Source organism: Marmota flaviventris, chromosome 9 (assembly GCF_047511675.1).
Source record: "Marmota flaviventris isolate mMarFla1 chromosome 9, mMarFla1.hap1, whole genome shotgun sequence".
In the NCBI taxonomy this organism is placed as follows: domain Eukaryota; kingdom Metazoa; phylum Chordata; class Mammalia; order Rodentia; family Sciuridae; genus Marmota; species Marmota flaviventris.
This window is the reverse complement of record NC_092506.1, coordinates 114287333-114303932: the sequence shown is the minus strand read 5'-3', so window position 1 is coordinate 114303932 and position 16600 is coordinate 114287333. Positions and strand designations below refer to the sequence as shown.

Below are 16600 nucleotides of genomic sequence, written 5' to 3'. Positions count from 1 at the left end.
GTTTCCTTTACTGTTCTTAACTGATGCACCTACTTGTAGTCCACTGACCAGACCTTCTCTTTGCAAACAGGTGCGCATCCAGACTGTCCCCGCATCTCATCTCCAGCAGGGCACAGCTTCTGGTTCCTCCAAAGCAGTCTCCACTGTTGTTGTGACCACAGCTCCATCTCCTAAACAGGCACCTGAACAGCAGTGATTGTGACAGAGGTGGCTTCCATAAAAGATCACTCCTGGTCTGCCCTGGCTCAAAGAAAGGGAGCACGGAGGTTTCGTTATTCCTCCAAGCTTGTCTGTTAAAGGCAGGCTAGTGGGGAGGATAGAAATGGCCTTGATTCTGCTGCCATACACCACACTGGAGCCCTAAGAATGGTTTACTCCAGGTTCCTGAGTCTGCTCTCTACCAATCTAGGAGAAGATTCTGTCAACAGTCGTGGAAAGTCATGGTTCCATCATTCAAGCCAAAGTTCTCTCCTGAGAGTAGGATGCCCAGGGAAGGCTTACTATTTAGAGTGGGCAAGCAGTGTGTAAGCCTTGTTCTAAGGGTTGTATTTTTTAGTTTCTGGTTTTCTTTGTGACTTGTGGTCTAGATATGAGTTTTGTGTTCTGAAAATTTTGTGTAACTTATTTTTTTAAAGAGCCTATTGCACTCTTCATCAAATAGAAATGTGGGCTTTAGCTCCCCTCTAAAATGACCACTTGTTTTTTTGACCAGAATGAGAATCCTAGCCAGTTGGTGGCTGATTTGATAACTACATTGTAGTTGAGAGTCTATGAGATGAAAAAAAACATAGAAGTTAAGTAGTGTGGATTCCCCAAAATGGGATTGTTCTGGCATCACCTCTTTGTTGGGATCTTGATTGTGGTCCTACCTTCGTCTGCCCAGTGGGCAGAGTACAGTGACAGAGACTTCGCAGCACCAACTTTGTTGCATTTCAAAGATTGTGCATTCTGTTTTGTTCTAGAGCTGGAGTCACAAACCCCAGGCTCTTGGGCCCAACCACCAGTTTTTGTAAATAAAGTTTTATTGGAACATAGCCCACACCCATTTGTTTATATAGTATTTATGGCTGCTTTCAAGTTAGCAGGCAGAATTGAGTAGATGTCATAGAGACTGTATGGCTCTCAAGCCTGAAGTGATACTTTTATAACCCTTTAAGAAAAAGTATGTTGATCTCTGGCAGGAGAAACAGCAGGTGGAAAGTTGGCAGTGTGCAGGGTTAGGCACTACCAGCTTCAGAAGAGGTTAGTCTGGATTTGAATTTATTTATTCCTGGTTATTGCAGTCCTCGGCCACTTTCGACTATAAGTGGAGCTCAGAATGGTATTTTAAAATGTCCTAAGTACTTAAGGAACTGGTCATTTATAACATATGCCTCACCTATCATGGGGCAGGGGTGGTAGGAATGCTTTTTTGCAGTGATAGGGCTTCCCTATCTCTCTTAGAAATTATTCATGTTATTAAAAAATTTATCTTGAACCTGTGGACTGTTAGTGATGGTCTTATATAGGATCTGGGTGGGAAAGTAGAGCTGGAGGACACAGAATGGAAGTGGCCTGGTTTAGATGGTAGCTATGTTGCAGGTGGGCATTAGGCAAGGTGCTGAGAAAGAGAAAAAGGTTAGAGTGACTTGGTGGTTACCCAGTGGTTTTACAATTTCATATAGCAGTTCTGTAAAATAGATGTATCAGCCCCCTTTTAGCTGTGAGAAGATGAGTATGACTGAAGATTAAAAATAGAACCAAGGTGAAAACTCAGACTTCTGATCTTAAGATTCCTTCTCTACTGCATTCTTAAGGGGAGGATGGCTAGGATGTATCATGATGGGTGTTGGGGACAATCAGAGTTGGAAGGTGGGAACTCTAAATTCCAGAGGGCAGAGGAGACAGGTAAGATAGAACTCTTGATGGGTGTATGGAAGACTGGCACAGAAATAAGACTGGAAATGGTGAGAGGTAGAGACTAGAGGGAGGGAACAACAGGGTACTTTACTTGAGTGAAGGAGAGTTCATCTGTGTTTTATAATATAGAGATCATTATTTCTAAGAGTCACTTTTCATATAGGAAGCCATGTGACATGTGGCACGAAAGAGAAAAAGAAATTTGAGATATTCTGTCTGAGATATTTATTGCTGGTTAAAAACAAACCTCTTCTGAATTTACTTAACAAATGATGCCATAAAAGTAGCGCTGGCATTCAGCTGAAGCCCTATCCTATATGTTAATCTGCTGAAGTTATCTAACTGCTTTGTGCTACAGATGTGTGTGTTCTAGAGAGCAGGGATGTGAAGTACAGGCCTGTTCCAGGATGTCAGTGTGGCTTGACTCCCTGGGAAATCTAATATTGGCACTATTCAGCCTGATGGTGGAATAGCATAGAGTGAGAGTTGTTCATGGTGATAGCACCAGTATTTGTACCATATATGCTTCCTTCACATGTAGGCTTCAGGACTCCAGGTGATGGGGCAGCTGTGGTGGGGAACAGTTCTTGAAATCTGGCGACAGCCATTAAGCTGGTTGATAGAGATTGGTAAAATTATTCAGACAACATATCCAAGAGAGGAGTTGATGAACAACATCATGATCCATTTGTACTTTAGTATCATATCTAAGAATGTTTATGCCAGGGTTGATCACTTCCATTAAGGTGTTCCAAACCATGATGTGAGGCTTGCATCAAAATAAATTTTAATATCTTATATCCGATTTTCACACCTCAACTACTCACTCTAGAGAGTATTACATTTCTTAGTCTACCCCTTAAAACAACAACAAAACCCCAAAAGTATATCTTTCCTGTGAAAATAAAACAGAAACTAAGTTCTTCTTCCCACCTCCAGTCCCTATGAAAAATGCATATTTTACATTAATTGCTAATAATGAGTCCTTCAATACTTTGTTTTTTGAATGGGGGTTACCAGAGGTGCTTTACCATTGAGCAATATCCCCAGTCCTTTTTTATATTTTATTCTGAGACAGGATCTTACTAAGTTGCTTAGGGCCTCATTAAGTTGCTGGGGCTGGCTTCAAATTTGTAATCCTCCTGCTTCAGCCTCCTGAGCTGCTGGGATTACAGACTTGCACCACTGTGCCTGGCACTGTTTGTTGAATGTTTGAGTTCCCATTCAGCTGGCAACACCAAGGTAGATGGTAAAATGGGATCCAGCTCTCTATAATAACTGAATCAATGTTTTTAGTAGATTATTTTTAATCCCTAAGTTTTGGCTTCAAGTTTGAAAGACAGCTGTGAGAACCAAATGAGAGAATGCATCTCATCCAGAAAATGCTGTACAAATAAAAGGTGTTAGGTGGTCTCTTAAGACCCTTCAGCTTTATGCTAGTTCACTTTTATTTGCCTGTACAACTTCATATACTTAATTATCTATGTTCTTTTCTCCTTTTCATTGCCTTTGCACTGTTTTCTGTACCTGGAGTAAGCTCTTTGTAGGACAGACTCCCTATAGAAACAACTCTCTTGCTTCCTCTATCATGGTTCGTACTTACCTCTCAAAGCCCCACCACACTGTGTAAATGCCTACACTGTCTTCCCCTAACACTAGACTGTCAGCTTGCTGAACACATATTTCATTACTTGGGACAACCATTTCAGATCTGGTGCAAAGTAGACATTTAATAAATATCTGTTGAAAGAATTTTTTTTTTTTTTAAAGAAAAAAGATCTGGAACCAAGATTATATAATATCAAGATTTTATATTACTAATTCAGAATTCATATCTTTTGCTTTCAGCTATGTTGAAATTCAAGGCGTTCCATAACCTGATGTTTTTCTCTGTACCTCACTGTACAGATTTCATTTTGGCACCCTCTTTTGAGTGACTTTAGAAGTCACAACAGCTGAGTTCCACAAGCCTGGCTGGGCTACTAATTAACTTCCTGTTTAAAAAAAAAAAAAAAAAAAAAATATATATATCTTTGGCCTAATTTTGTCCCTTATCAATGGAGGCATTGCAGTGCTCTGTTACGATTAGTTAGAAAATGTTTAACAAGTAATATTTAAAATATTTAAAATTTGCTTGTAAATTGCTTTACTTAAAAAAAATACAAGTTAGAATTATAGCTTTAAAGTAAAAGCACTGTCATTCACATGTGTCCTGATGTTTTTCCAGTAAGAAAATACCTGTTTTCTTGAAGGAAAAGCAGCATGATGTCTTGCTGGACTCATTATTTCATTCACGAGGTTATTTCCTGTTTTAGGTTTTCAGTCTTTGATTTCTCTATACAGATGCACAGGCTTGTTACTTACAGGTATTACCTCATTTCTCTTTATGAAAGATATTACACTAACACAGACTAAGTTAACTTATGTTTAAGAATCCAAACAGCAAAATATACAAAACATCAGAGGCCTAATTTCCTGTACTAGAGCCTCCAGGCTTGTATTAAATGAGGAGGTACAAATGTATGGAGTCTTAGGAGCAGACCAAGGTAAGCCTCAAAATGAGGGAATAAGCTATATTCACTCCTTGGGGGCTCAAAGGGATAGGAGGTCTCCTAAACTCCATGGCCTAATCTCGTTCCTCATCTGAGCCACTCAAAAGTGCAGTCTGGTAAGTGTGATTGGACTTTAGTGTCTGAATCCCAATAATTTCTCCTCCATGTTTCTTTATCCGTGTCAGAAGGCTGTAATAGAAAAAACAATGAGGTCCAATCAGATTAGGCAGAAAAAGATCCTTCCTCATCTGAGGATTTAAAAACACCTATTGGTTCTTAAAGCATTTTCTTCACATCTCTATTAAATATTGTGATATGTGTTTATATATCTGACACCTCAGACAATACTCAGTGTGACTGAAATGTCATAATTGAGCTCAAATTCAGCTCTTTCACTGACCAGGGAGTAGACTGATGGTAACCATGACTATAACTCCTTTCTGTTTGGTCTGTTATGGACTCTTCTGGGTGTAGTGTGTTTGCTTTGGGTCTAGGGAAATAAGCACCTAGGAAAAAAGGAGGGGCAGCTACAACAGCCATAGAACTGTAAAACCATATGCTGTAAGTCATCCTTGTACTGCAAGGCACTGACATTTACTGGTTGGATGACCTTGGTCAAGTTACTCAGTCTTGAAACTTTGATTTCCCCATCTGTAAAACATTAACAGTTCATCATAAAGCTATAGAGCAAAGTGGGGTAATACAGTGTTGAGAGTTATCTATGCCTGTGACACAGTGAGTACGTGGGAGTTAATAGCTATTACAGTCTGTATACTGCTAAGAAGCACTCTAGAGAGCACTTTCTGCCTGGGCATATATTTTGATAGTCATAACATTTCTGGCAAGTAGGCAAAACAAGTCCAGAAATAGAAGAGGGGTCCCAGATGAACCAGTAACAGCAGGGTCTACAACTCAGTACTGATCCCTAGTTCAGAGTTTTCCCCATTGTACTACAGCCTTAATATCAGAGCTGTATGTGAGACTTTGGTCTATCAGGGTACTATGACCTAGTCAGGTCATTTAACATCAAAAAGCCTTATCATCCTCATTGGTAAAATGAGAGTTGTAATACCTACTCTGAAGTATCGAGTGCCTTACCTAGGATTTGGCATATAGTTAGCACTTATTAGCAGAAGTAGAAGTTAATCAGCACTGCCTAGGGATTAGCACTTGTCAAAAAAGTTTACTTCTCTTAGAACATACCAGTAAACAAGAGAGTAGTTGATGGCCACAATGCAGAGGGCAACCAAGTAGTGCCAGCAGAAGCACATGGTGATGAACATGATGTTGGTCTCATCATTCTGGTCCCACGCAGGTGTCCCAAAAGGTGGGAACAGCACAAACCCAATCTGGTGAGTTAGATGAAGAAGAAATTGGTCTTTTGGTTAGCCTTCTCCAGTGGCCACCAGGTTTGCTTAAGCTACCTACTATCTCAGGCCTTTTCATACAGGAATGTTAATTGTGGGAAATTTAGGAAGTGGGACTTGTACAAGGTACCAGTGCCTGCCTGTACTAGGGAAGTCTTGCCACAGGTTAATGCAGCAACAGGATAGTAACAGAAAAAGCACATAGGTCAGGGTATGGGCCTAGGGAGAAAGGGGCCATCTGAAAACATTCCTGTGGGGTGTATGCTGCGTTTTCAGACATTTTGCCTTCAGGATTTCTCTTGGGCACACTTGAGGGGACTCTTCAATCTAGACCACATAAAGAATGTTGGTGTGAATAATCACCTGCCAGAACCAAGTTCCCTGAAGAATAACCAGACTGGTTCGGAAAAGTTCCAGCACAATATTGTCCCGAAAGATCACCTCCAGGGAGATACTGATACTCCCTCCAAACAAAGCATACAGCAGGAGTGAGTGGATATGCTGGTCCAGTGGAGATCGGTTATGAACATGGTAGTAGAAGAGAAAACCTGCCACGAACAAAATGACAGCCATCAGAGACTTGCTTGTTAATACTTAGGAGAATTCACCCTGGGCTTTTCCTGTATTGGAATTTTCTCTTAGATCTGTCTCAAAGATAGCTTCTTCTTTTAGGAAGTGTTTCAGGACAACAAACAGGTGCAGATTAAGTTAATTTCATAGGTATGATAAGAGTGTCAAGAAAGATGTATTAAAAAGATAACTCTTCAGAATCCACAGTAAGGTTCTATACAGAATGGATAAATGATACATGGTGCTGCTTTATAACAAGCTGTGAGTATGTATACTTGAAATTCAGTTTTTCCCTTCTTCAACCTTCTGTTTCAACTCTGCTGAGGTAGAAGTGATTGGATTACAAAATGCTTTCTTCCTGCTTCAGTTAATGTGAGGTATATTGGGATTCTACCTCTTTCCCCTGAGCAGTTGGGTGGGTGCTATGTTTGAGTGTCTCTCAAAGGTCAATATGTAAAGGCTTGGCCCTCAGGGTGCTGGTATAGGGAGTTGCTGTGGATCTTTTAAGAGGAGGGGCTTAGTTGGAGGTCTTTAGGTCATGGGGAAGGGTTGCTTTTCAAGGGGAAACCCAATCTCTCCTTCTCTTTGTTCCTGGTTCAAAATGTGACCATTTTGCTCTTACATATATGCTCTTGCTTTGATGTGCAGTCTTCATGATTTGAGGTCAGACAGGGCCGCTCAGTCTTGGACTTGAAACTTCAAAACTGTGAGCCCAACTGACCTTCCTTAAGTAGCTTATGTCAGGTGTTTAATAATAGTGGTAGAAAGTTGACTAATGCAGTGGGTCTCTTGATGCTTGTAATGGAGGCCAACACAATAACATCCCAAGTGGTGGAGTGGGGTGCAGTGTCTCTTCCTTAACCAAAAGGATTTACCCCATATATAGTAGCAGTCAGTCAGTCCTGAAGCATTGTATCTATGTGAATATATGTGCATGTGTGCACCCGTGCATAGGAGTATGCACATGTATGAGTGCAGTATTGGTGGCAGTGGGAAGGCAGGGAGGCTCTGTGCAGTGTTAGCCAGAACCTTTGAGAACTGTCTTAAGGCCTTATGCTTTCATGAGATGCTTTATGGAATATGCAGTTGGGATCATCCAGAGCATAGGACAAAGTCCTATTCAAGATTTGGGAGTCCTGAGTTGAATTTGCAATATTTTTGGTCATTTATGTTTTGATCTCATAAATTTAACTTGTCTGACTCTCCTCCCTTTTCTCCATCCATTTTACTAAGTTACCTTCAGTGAATACTGCCATAGCCAAAACCAATCTGTCTACCCCCAAGGGGACATGGGAGGCAAGGTAGGTGAGCATGTCAATGATTCCTGAGACTGCAAAGAATAGGTACATGGTGCAGTGCTGCCAGTTCATTAGCTTCATCCAGTGGTTTTCATGGTAGAGGTGTAGGTGGGGCCCATCAGGAACAAACTGCTCTGCCAGGATCCCTGCCAGAAATGAGAGTGGAAAGTGAGTAGAGAGAGTAGCTCCAAGACAATTTAAATAATAAAAAATAGCTGAAAGGCATTGTTTGAGTTAGCTTTGTCACTGCTGTGACTACAAGACCCAACCAGAACAACTGTAGAGGAGGAAGAATTTAGGGGCTCATGATTTCAGAGGTCTCAATCCACAGACAGCAGGCTTCATTCCTGGGGGCTCAAGTTGAGCCAGGACATCATGGTGTGGCAGAGGGAAGCAGCTCAAATGGTGATCAGAAAGCAGAGGCCTTCACTTGCCAGATACAAATATATACTCCCAAGTCACCACCCCAATTCCCACCTCCTCCAGCACCCTACCACTTCAGTTACCATTCAGTTAATCTCATCAGGAAGATTAATTCACTGATTGGGTTAATGCTGTCATGACCCAATCATTTCTTCTTTGAACTTTCTTGCATTGTCTCATGTATAAGCTTTGGGGGGACTTCTCATATCCAAACCATAACATTCCACCTCTGGCCTCTAAAAGCTCACATTCATAAGACAATGCAAATTATGTTTAGTCCATTCCCAAGAGTCCTTATAGTCTCAACAGTTCCAAGATTGCTCAAAGTTCAAGTCCAGAGTCTTCTCTGAGGCTCAAGGCAATCTGGCATTGTGAGCTTCTAAAGTTAGAAGTAATTCACAGGTATCCATTGTATAAAGACACTGAGTATACATTTCCATTTACAAAAATAGGGGCATAGAAAAAAAGTAATGGGACCAAAGCAAGACTGAAATCCAGCTGGGCAAACAGCGCCTATAGTTATGTGTCCAGCATCTGGAGCACATGGCATAATGTCCTCTCCAAAGGTCTTGTGTAGCTACACCCCTGTGGCCTTGTTGGTTGCAGCCCAAGTGGCCTTTGTGTTGGCTTGTCTCTGCTCAATTCCTGCAGCTTTTCTAGGATGATGTCCCATGTTACTGGCATTTCTTAATCTTGGGGGTCTCCACTGCAGCTTTGGCTTCCTCCTCAAATCTCCACACCTTATCTTCTCAGGGCATGCCCACAGGGACTCTGACCCTGCTGCACTTTGCCTGGTTTCCAAGACCTTCCTTTGAAATCTTGGTGGAAGCCTCCATGACCCCCTAACTCCAACATTCTGAATTCCTGCAGAACCAGCACCACATGGTTGACACCAAGACTGTCGCCATCTTGAGCAGTAGCCAAGTCTGCAGGGACCCTTGCTGAAGCAGCATATGAATGTCTGCGTTGCTGAGCATGTAGAAAAAACTTCCTAGGCCCCCTTGTGCAAGAAGGGTGTCCTACTAGTCTCAAGAGAATTTTTACTTTTATTTCAGTGAGTTTGAGGTGGGTGTGGGCTTGCCAGCTCCTGAGATGCCCTCAAGCCATCTTTCTTATTGCCTCTGGATAGTCTTCAGCATTTCTTTAGTGTCAGTAAAGTCTTATAACAATTGCAACTTCCTTAGCCCCAGTTTACTCCTGCCTTTCAAGTTCTTCAAACATTTCTACTCCTGAATATCATAATAAACTTGGCTAAAAGCTGCCAGTAACACCCATGAGACTTCCTGAATGCTGTGTCGCCTAGACGTTTCTTCTGCTAGATTAAGAACTCCATCACTTTTAAAATCAGCCTCAAAGAAAGTCTCAGGACATACAATATGCAGACAACTTCTCAGCCAGAACAGTACAGGGATGGCCTCTAGTCCAATTACCGATAGTGTCCTCCTTTTCTTCTAAACCCTCTTGAGCCCTGTCTTCACTGTCCACCCTCCTATTGGCATTCTGGTCTTCTGAGCTCCCACCAGAATTGGTCATTAATCTTTGTTTACAACAGTTTAAAACATTTCCATCTTGCCCTGCTAAACATCTCAAAATTCCACCCACAAATTCCAAAAAGCTTCTGAACCACGATTAGGTTAGGCACAGCAAGAACTCCACTCCTGTTACCAATTTCTGTGATAGTTATCTTTTTCACTTCTGTGATTGAAAGACCTGACAAGAACAACTGTAGAGGAAGAAAAGCTTATGTAGGGGCTCACTGTTTCAGAGGTCTCAATCTTTACAGACAGTAGGCTGCATTCCTTGTGGGATGAGGTGAGGCTGGACGAGTGTGGCAGAGGGAACCAGCTCCCATGATAATCAGAAAGCAGAGAAGCAGACTTCACTCTCCAGATATAAAATATATACTCCAAGCCATGCCCCCAATGCCCACCTCCTCCAGTCACCAGATAATCCCATCAGGGAATTAATTCAATGATTGGGTTAAGGCTCTCACAACCCAATCATTTCTTCTCTGAACTTTCTTGCATCTCACCCAGGAGCCTTTGGGGGACACCTCACATCCAAACCATAATAGGCATGAACCAAGTCTAGATGTGGGTGAGGGTTGCCTATGCTTTGCTGCCTTGGATGTAGCTCCTTCATCATAAAATAAGATTGGCCAAGTAATCTGTGTGGGTAACTGGCCTTTGTTTCTCCTTTTTGGGAGTTGTGGGTCTGGAAGGATAAGCAATAGAAATGCATCCATACACAGGCCTCCAGTGTATTTGTTCCAAGCCAAGGTGAACACAAGGCCAGACCACTTAAGTGAGAATGTAGCTGATCACTAATCTTTGGGCTCTGCCAAGTCAGCAGTGAAAGGTATCCCCAAAGAATCAGGCTGAACTAGACTCTGAGCAAAGACACACTGTGATGAAGATCCCTGTACAAACCTAAGGGAGGACAGCAGCTCCCATATCAGCACCAAGCAAGCTCTGTAACCTGCAGGTGAAGGTGCTACAGTTTTTGTTTGTTTGTTTGTTGCCATACTGTATCCAAGAAGTAAGCAGGGCCAGAAGTTTTTGCAGCTGTAACCCAGCACAGCTCTCAGTACCTGTCTGTCCCATGTACTTTTACTACCTCTTAGAAGATTTGTCTTATACTCAAAATGTTCTTGAGGAAGTCTGGGAGTCTTCCATCACAACATTTCTTGGTGCTGTTCCCCAAAACAGTCCCTTTCTGAACTAATTTATAACTGTTCAGGAAGTTGGCGAAAATGACCTATGTGAGGTAGCAGTGACAGCAGAATAGAAGCCTTGTGAGTGGAATATGGTTCCTTATTGTGTTCCTAACATTCACACATGGTAAGAACTCAAGAGATAGCTGTTGAACAAGTGTCACTTTCACCCAGCTGAGATGCCAAATACAGTTTTTCTAGCTTTATTTAGGCAAAATTGAGGCTATCTCTTCTATGTAAATCATTACGGTCCCAGTCATTTCTCAACTCCAGAAAGATCTCTGATGTCTGAACTGAGAACAGGAAATCTCAGCTAGGTAAGCAAACAAAGCTGGGTGAGCTTTGCCTACTCCAAGGGAAGTTATTGTCTTTGCTTCATTCCCTCCTGGAAAACTAGGCCAAGGATGGCAAGTGGCCAAGCACAATTGCAGAATAAGAGCCTTAATTAACTTAATGCAGTGCAGGGCTGATTCTGAGGAGGAACCCTTACTGTGGTCAGTGCTCATTCCTTGTTGGCTTTTTTCAGTCTTTTCCACTGTTTACCTTACTAGCCCCCCCCTGTGCAAACTTCCCCCCCTCTATAGTTGCTTGAGATTTGAGGAGGGAAGGCATGCCGGCCAGATGGTAGTTAACTACCCTGATATTCTAGACGGAAAGACAAATGAGGAAAAATGATTTTTCCTAAACTAACTGTAAACTCCATTTAGTACTTTTTAGTTCATGTACATAAGTTTACTCTGCTTTAATGTAGTTCTTGGCTATTTTTTTTATATCTTTTTCATACAGTATGTGTTTTGCTTCAACAACCTCCTAAACCAGTGTCCTTTTAGGACAAAGAGTATAGTTTATTTGGTAGTTTTTCATAGTCTATATACAATGTTAAGACTCTGTTAACAATATACCCAGTAGGTATTATGATAAAACAACCTAGTGGCTATTTGAAAATCCTTGTTGTATTGTCTCTGCCAGTGAAACATCTATTTCACAGAGCCCAGAAAATGGATTAAAGGTTCTGGTATGATGTGAAGATTCCCCGGACCAAATGACCCTGCTCTTACCAATGACTGAAAACAGAATCCTGACTGCAGCCTCGATGACCTCTAGACGCTGGTAATAATGGTTGAGCCTGCTGTTCTTCCCCTTCTGGTGAAAGTACTTCAGTGGGTACTTCACTGACCACCACAGTCCAACTATCAGGAAGAAGCTCCCTGGGAGAGCATGGCCCTTGAAGTTTGCCATCAGTGTTCTAGGACACCTAAAAGATTAGGAACAGCTGTTAGTGATCATTCAAGAAGACATATAAATGTATATTTTGGTAAGAAATAAATTACATGCCTAAGGAGTCCAAATCATGAGCCACATCAAGAAGGGTCAGCTGTTTCTTATCAAATAAGCTTTTATGTTCTGTCACTGAAGTCTTGTTCATAAGGTAAGTTATGTGATGAAGAGATCATTACTAACCCTAAGGTTGTAAAAACTGCAGTGGGGGATGGGTAAATATTCATTGGTCTCAGGGTAAAGAAATCTTTCTAAGTATAAACAAAGGAGGGAAGTAAAAAAGAAAAATTCAGCTGTATAAGCATTTTATGTATCAAAAAGACAGTTTAAAAATGTTTGTAGCAGCTATATGTTATTAGCAGCAGGTATAAGGTATATATGGTTTATAACAGCTCTATGGCTATTGTACTAGAGAGCTTTTACAAATTAATAAAAAAGATGAATGAACAAAAGACATGAATAGATGATTCATAAAATAATACAAATTGATGAAAAATCTCAATTAGATATGTATATGGCATCACAATGCCATTTTTCATCTAATTTGAAAATAATTTGGAAAACAAGACTTTGGGCATATGAAGATTATGGTCAATATGATTCAAATTTATATACATCAAAATAATTATATAAACATCACCTCATTCTAAAAAAGACTTCAGGCATGATTTGCTTTTATCTCTTTTACAGTAGCATGAGACTATAGGATAGAAATTAGGAGTGTTAACTAGAATTTATTAAGAAGAAAAATGTTTATTTTTCCCTGGGGCATAAAAAATATGTAATGTAAGAGGAAAATAACAGTTTTGGTGACTACTATAGTTTGAAAGTGTGCCCTCCAAAATTCAGGTGTTTGCCAGCATGGTAATATTAAGAGTTGGGGCTTTTAAGAGGTGATTAGGCAATGATGGTTCCTCCATCATGAACGGGATTAGGTATGCTTGTAAAGGATTTTGATGAATGGGGTTGGTCCCTCTTTTTGCCATTCTGCCATGTGAGAATGCAGCCTTCACCAGACACTATATGCTGGGGCCTTGATCTTTAGACTTCTTAGCCTCCAGAACTATAAGAAATAAAGTTCTGCATTATCCAGTTTGTGGTATTATGTTATAGGAGTAGATGGTAGGCCAAGACCGACGGAAAAAAAGATTCCCTAGGAACATAAAGTACCCATCATCTACACAGCTTTTATACTTTGCATCTGGAATAGCCTGCAAAGTCCAATGAGCAGAAGGCTTGGTCACCAACTTGGCACCATTGGGAAGTGGTGGAACCTTCAGGAGGTGGGGCTTAGTGGGACGAAGTTAGGTTGTTCTGGGAGTGCACTATAGGGGGATATTGGGATCCCAGCCTCTTCCTCCTCTTTGCTGTCATGCTGTGAGCAGCTTCGCTATACTCTGTGTTCTCTGCAGTGATGTACTGTTTTCCTATAGGTTCAAAAGCAACAAGCTAACCAACCATGAGCTAGAACCTCCGAATCGGGGAGCCAAAATAAATCTTTTCTCCATTAAGTTGATTATTTTAGATGTCTTTGTCTCAGCACCAGAAAGCTAACACAATAACCATTCCAGCCCTAGCTGTTGGCCCATCCTTTATCACCCACTAGATTTTCAGGATCTTTTCACATCTTCCACATTGACAATTAAGGGATCTCCCCTGCCCTGATATTAAGCTCTTTCACAATTAAAAAAATGCATATAATTTTAAAAATATCAAGTATTATGAGAAACTTAGATGACAAGTAGCAGTTTCATGCTCCATCCCTCCTTGCCTCTCTAGTGAAGCCACTTTCAACTTTTTCAGCAGTTTCTTCTGGTTTTACATCCATAGATCTTGCTCCTGTGTGCATGTTGCAATCTAGTAATTTATCACTGCTAGGTATTATCTACCAATTTCCTAGTACTCTCCTACAACTTCCTCCCTCTTTTTTATCCTTTTATTTTCATTCTGGTTACAACATACATGTTATTTCAATCATTAGTTTCATTAATATGGCTCTGTAAATCCAAAGTCCTTATCAGGGCCAGGAAGGCCCTGGGTTAACTTTTTGATCATGCCCAGCTATCTTCTGCCACCCTTCATCCCTCTGTTCTTTCTAAAATGGTATTCTACCAGTGATTCTCCTTCATTTTACATGGGTCTTAGTTCAAGTGTCACTTTATTCCCTGGCTATTCTGTGGAAAATAGCAGGTATGTCCCACTTTTCAATCCATATATACTTGCAGATTTTCCTTAACCTATGAATCACTTATATTACAGACAGGTTCCTTTTCAAGCATCTGTGTCCATTTACTAAAATGTAAGTCACTTAGAAGGAGTTTGATCTATTTTGTTATTGCTGTCAGACCAGTGCCTACAACATGGCCAGGCAACAGTGAGCACTCAGTAAGTGATCATGAAATGAATGGCTGCTTAACCAATTAGCATATCAAGGGTTGTTTTCTTTACCTTTTATTTTCCAGAGTTAATAGTTGCCTTGTTTTTTATTTGTTTAGTTTCCCACATCCTTTTCTCTTTGTTTATCCATAGAACTAACAGATCTATCAAATGTCTGCCAAATAAAGTTTTAGACATTATCAGCTCTGTTTTATTCCTAGAGACAGAGTTCTCTAGAACTGAGCTGATTACTATTCTAGAGCATCCAGCACCATCTTTCACATTCTCTTTGCTTTGTTCCTATTTTGGCTCTCTTGTTTCTTGGATGTCATTTATTTTCCTTTTTTGATTTACCTCCATTAATATTTATCTAGTATTCTTCAAAAATGTACACAGATAAAAGGGAGATTTTTTTTTTTGAGAATTTGCATGGTTTGGTTGACAATCTCTGTCTTTTTTTTGTAGCCCGTTCATATTTAATGTAATTATTGATGTGGTTATATCACATCTGTCATTTTATTTTCTATGTCTCTCATTGTTTTTTTCCTGATGTTACAATGTCTAGAATTTAATTTCTTATTCCTCTGTTCCTCATTTCTTGCTGTCTTTTGAGAGTTAATATATAAATAATTTAATAATAACATGCCATTAAATTCCTCTTTTTGGGGCGATATTTAATTTTTTTCTAGTGCTTGTTCCAGGGATTATAGTAAAAATCTTTATTATATTATACTCTATTTAATACTAAATTTTGATAAAAAATTGCAACTTTGTTCCAGCATGGCTTCATTTTCTACCCTCCCTTCATGCCTATATATATTCTTACACACACATACATACATATATGTAATGAACTAATTATACCATAAATATAAACACACACACACACACAAACACACACAAAGACACACACGAATCATTATGTGAACCATTGAAGTAAACTATTCCAATGAAAAGGGAGTTTCTTACACACATATACAGTCCAACAGTGTTGCAATTATTGCTGTAAATAATTTTGTATTTTTCAAAGAATGAATATACAAATGCTCCTGGACTTACAATTGAGTTACGTACCCAAAAAAACCTCGCAAATGAAAAATTGTAAGTTCAAAATGCATTTAATGCATGTAAGCTACTAAACAATCTGTGATGTAGCCTCCTTTAAACACATTCAGAACAATTACATTAGTCTACAGTTGGCAAAGTCACCTAACACAGCCTATTTTATAAGAAAATGTTGCATATCTCTTGAAATTTATTGAACACAGCACATTCAGAGTATGGATATTGGTTGGTGACCCCAGGATTTTGTGGCTGGCTGGTTGTGGCTTGCTGCTGCAGCATCACCACATAACACTATCCAGGAAAAGCATCAAAATTCAGAATTTGAAATGTGGTTTCTACTGAGTGCATATAACTTTCACACCATTATAAATTTGAAAAATCCTAAACTGAGCCTTTGTTAAGTCAGAGGATGTCTGTATATTCTTTCATATTTAATCATATATTTGCCATTTCCAGTGCTCTTCATCCCTTCCTAGCCATTTGAATAAGTCTATAATTTTATCATTTTTCAACACAAAGGCTATCCATTAGTATATTTTATAATCGTGCCTTTGCACCCCCTGCATATAGCAAAATATGTGATGTTCAAGTCCCTTATATAAAATGGCATAGTAACCTATACACATCCTCCTGAATAGTTTAAATCATCTCTAGAATGCCTGTAATACCTAACATAATGTAAATGTTGAGTAAATAGTTGTTATTACTGTATTGGGAGTACTGACAAGAGAAAAAAATCTACATGTTCAGTACAAACACAATTTTTTTCCAAAGGTTGTTGACCCATAATTCAGTGAATTCACTAATACAGAACCCATAGATAAAGAGAGCTAACTATTTTGGAGAATGTTCCTTGTGTACTTGAGAAGAATGTGTGTTCTACTGTTAATGGAATTTCTGTGTTAGGTCCATTTGGTCTAAAGTGTAGTTCAAGTCCAGTGCTTCTTTATTGCTTATCTGTATGAATAATTCATCCATTATTGAATGTGGGGTATTGAAGTCCCGTGTTATTATATCACTGTCTTTTTTCACTATTATATCTATTATTATTTGCTTTAT

At 39.8% G+C, this 16600-nt stretch overlaps 2 protein-coding genes across 7 annotated transcripts in view; one reads left to right on the top strand and one right to left on the bottom strand.

The window, feature by feature from the left end:
- Positions 1–2697, top strand: part of Nfrkb (nuclear factor related to kappaB binding protein) — a 35160-nt gene extending 32463 nt beyond the window's left edge. For all 6 annotated transcript variants that reach the window (XM_071616866.1, XM_071616865.1, XM_071616864.1 and 3 more), the window contains exon 26: positions 71–2697. In XM_071616866.1, the coding sequence (XP_071472967.1) occupies positions 71–196 (126 nt within the window). In that variant the 3' untranslated portion in view covers positions 197–2697. The remainder of the gene's footprint in view (positions 1–70) is intronic.
- Positions 2698–4525: 1828 nt separating this feature from the next.
- On the bottom strand, positions 4526–12061 carry Tmem45b (transmembrane protein 45B). The gene is made up of 5 exons (XM_027945521.3): positions 11881–12061; positions 7626–7832; positions 6182–6366; positions 5655–5800; positions 4526–4640 (listed from the first exon to the last, which is right to left on the bottom strand). Exons 1-5 carry the CDS (start codon positions 12059–12061, stop codon positions 4526–4528), a joined length of 834 nt encoding a protein of 277 aa, XP_027801322.1.
- Positions 12062–16600: the final 4539 nt, after the last annotated feature.